The sequence below is a fragment of the Macrobrachium nipponense genome, chromosome 43, assembly GCF_015104395.2.
Source record: "Macrobrachium nipponense isolate FS-2020 chromosome 43, ASM1510439v2, whole genome shotgun sequence".
Classification (NCBI taxonomy): domain Eukaryota; kingdom Metazoa; phylum Arthropoda; class Malacostraca; order Decapoda; family Palaemonidae; genus Macrobrachium; species Macrobrachium nipponense.
Window position 1 is genome coordinate 3,401,581 of NC_061104.1, and position 2,536 is coordinate 3,404,116.

General features: G+C 41.3%; 1 protein-coding gene across 1 annotated transcript in view; it reads left to right on the forward strand.

Annotated features, from left to right (window-relative positions):
• Window positions 1-636: 636 nt before the first annotated feature.
• The window catches only part of LOC135213773 (organic cation transporter protein-like), a 38,263-nt gene continuing 36,363 nt past the window's right edge, over window positions 637-2,536 (forward strand). Inside the window, exons 1-2 of the mRNA XM_064247900.1 lie at window positions 637-1,330; window positions 2,381-2,468. Of these exons, the coding sequence (XP_064103970.1) occupies window positions 1,310-1,330; window positions 2,381-2,468 (109 nt within the window). The 5' untranslated portion in view covers window positions 637-1,309. The remainder of the gene's footprint in view (window positions 1,331-2,380; window positions 2,469-2,536) is intronic.

A 2,536-nucleotide genomic window follows, 5' to 3' on the forward strand; every position in this document is an offset into this window, starting at 1 on the left:
TTGTTATAGTTTTTTGTTTCCCAATGTAGGTCAGTGGCATGAGACTAGTACTAGGTCATGCTACTTCTACGCAGCTCACTCACTTTATATGTTGAATTAAGTAAAGCTTTTCATTCTATATATAACGACTGAATAATGCACGTTTCTGTCGGAGAGAGAGAGAGAGAGAGAGAGAGAGAGAGAGAGAGAGAGAGAGATTTCTCTAAGTCAACAAAGAAAGTTAGCGAGCACAAGAAATAGCGAACATTTTCCATATAAATTTAAAGACTATTTTGACACAAGTTTATGAGCTGGAGAGAGAGAGAGAGAGAGAGAGAGAGAGAGGAGAGGAGAGAGATTTCTTTAAGTCAACGGAGAAAGTTAGCGAGCTGAGAGACACGGCGTCGACATGAAACCAGCTAAAAATAAGCATTAAGCATTTATGTAAGTGGCCGAGTCTAGGTGAAAAGCAAATTCGGAATGCCTTACTCATGGCATAAGGAAGCATGCCAGCCAACCCATCGACCATTAATATATCATTTTTTGCCTCTCGAATTCATCCAGTATGTACCGGACTCTCTCTCTCTCTCTCTCTCTCTCTCTCTCTCTCTCTCTCTCTCTCTCTCTCAAAAGTCAAGGAGTTATCGTGCATACGGGAAACCAGCGACGCTACGGCATATCGATTGCTTACGTTCACGTGCCGCCGAGCGAAGCCATCTATACAGTCCTCTTCCCCCTCCCGACAGCCAAGTCCTTGTTGGCCTTTCTTACGGGCCTTTTATCGGCCTTTTTTCGGGTCAAATTTGGTCAAAAACGAGGCCCCGAGACGTCGAAAAGTCTGGGTCAAGACGATCGGCCTGAAAGGGAGTCTGTGGCAACCCCCAGGGAGTTAGTATGGGAGCGTTCACTGCATACAGAGTGGCTAAGAGAACGCCCTGTCCTTCACTGGCGCCGGAACGTTCTACGTCGGTCTCCTTTCGAGGTTTAGCTGAATGAACGCCTTATTTCGTTCATTTCATTAGCACAGCATCGAGTACTTGACGCTAGAACGATTCAAGAAGGACTGGGAAGTGTGATCGTGGAATGGTACTAACGAACCGCGACATAAAGAACAGTGCAGTGATTGTGTTGCCGTTCCGTACGTAGTGTTGGTGTTGTTGGTGTTGGTGCTAGTGTTGGCGTTGGTGATCAGCGGAGCTTTTCTGGGTCATCGCCGTATATGGTCAAGGCGCATCTGCATTATTAATGCGAAGCGCGGAAGGAAGAGAGAGAAGTTTGAAATAACGGGCATAATATGATATAAAATAATACTTGGCAACTGTTCTGCCTCATGACGCAATATGGAGCTGAGGTAAAAAAAAGTGAAAAAAGATGCATGACGATTTATTATCGTACTACGAGGTTTGACTTTGTCATTCATTGTATATTCTGTGAGATGATTATTGGTGTGGCGTCGCGATAAATTATTCATAAAGCGTAAAATGTGTGATGATATATCATGTGATGAATTATTAGCTGTTGACGTATTGGCTCCAGGAAAATACTAGGCCTACTGTAAAATTATAAGTTTGAAATCTCCTTTCCTGTAAACAAAAAGCATCTGATTAAGTTAATGACTAATAAAATACTTCATAAATTATATGAACCCATAGAAAAAACGCAATACAGGGCCTGTATAAACCCAAAACGGCAACACCTGACGTTGTATTACAGGTAAGGCCCTAAAGGTTAAAAATTGCCACTTGACAACACGCGACGGTGCCACCAGACCCTGGCGTCATCAAGGGGAAATGATCCTTAGCGCTATCTCCCATAAGGGTCATATTCAGCTGCCCATCACCTTCACTCTGCTACACTAGCAGAATTCTCTCTCTCTGAAAGTTTTTTTTTTTTTTTTTTTTTTTTTTTGTTTTTTTTTTTTTTTTTTTTTTTTTTTTTTTTTAACTGACGAAGCAGTAAACAATGACCTGCTGATTCAACAGGGTGGAAGTAGGTAAAGTTTGTTCATCTTTCAGTGAGGTAGAAAGTTTGGGTTTTGTCTTATTGATGAGTTAATGAAAGTTGAAAGGTGGAATTGTGTGTTGAGAAATTGTATTCAGTTGAACGTCAGTACGAAAACAAAGCTTCTCTCTCTCTCTCTCTCTCTCTCTCTCTCTCTCTCTCTCTCTACTCTAAATAATTGTATATAATTATGTAACTTTCAGCAATATACGAAAGTAGAAGTTAAGTAAAAATTGTAAAAGTTATTCCACGAACTTGAAATTACTTTTATTTGCATACTGTGCAAAGTAATTGAATAAGTTGGTTGTATTTTATGAATATAATTGCTCTCTCTCTCTCCTCTCTCTCTCTCTCTCTCTCTCTCTCTCTCTCTCAAAAGCCTCTCTTTCTCTCCCTGCAGAAGATGACAGCGGCGAAATTCGAAGACATCCTGACACGCCTTGAAGTAGGACCATGGCATTGGTTTCTGTTTCTCCTCTGTTCATTATGTGAGTAAGATACTCTCTCTCTCTCTCTCTCTCTCTCTCTCTCTCTCTCTCTCTCTCTCTCTCTCTCT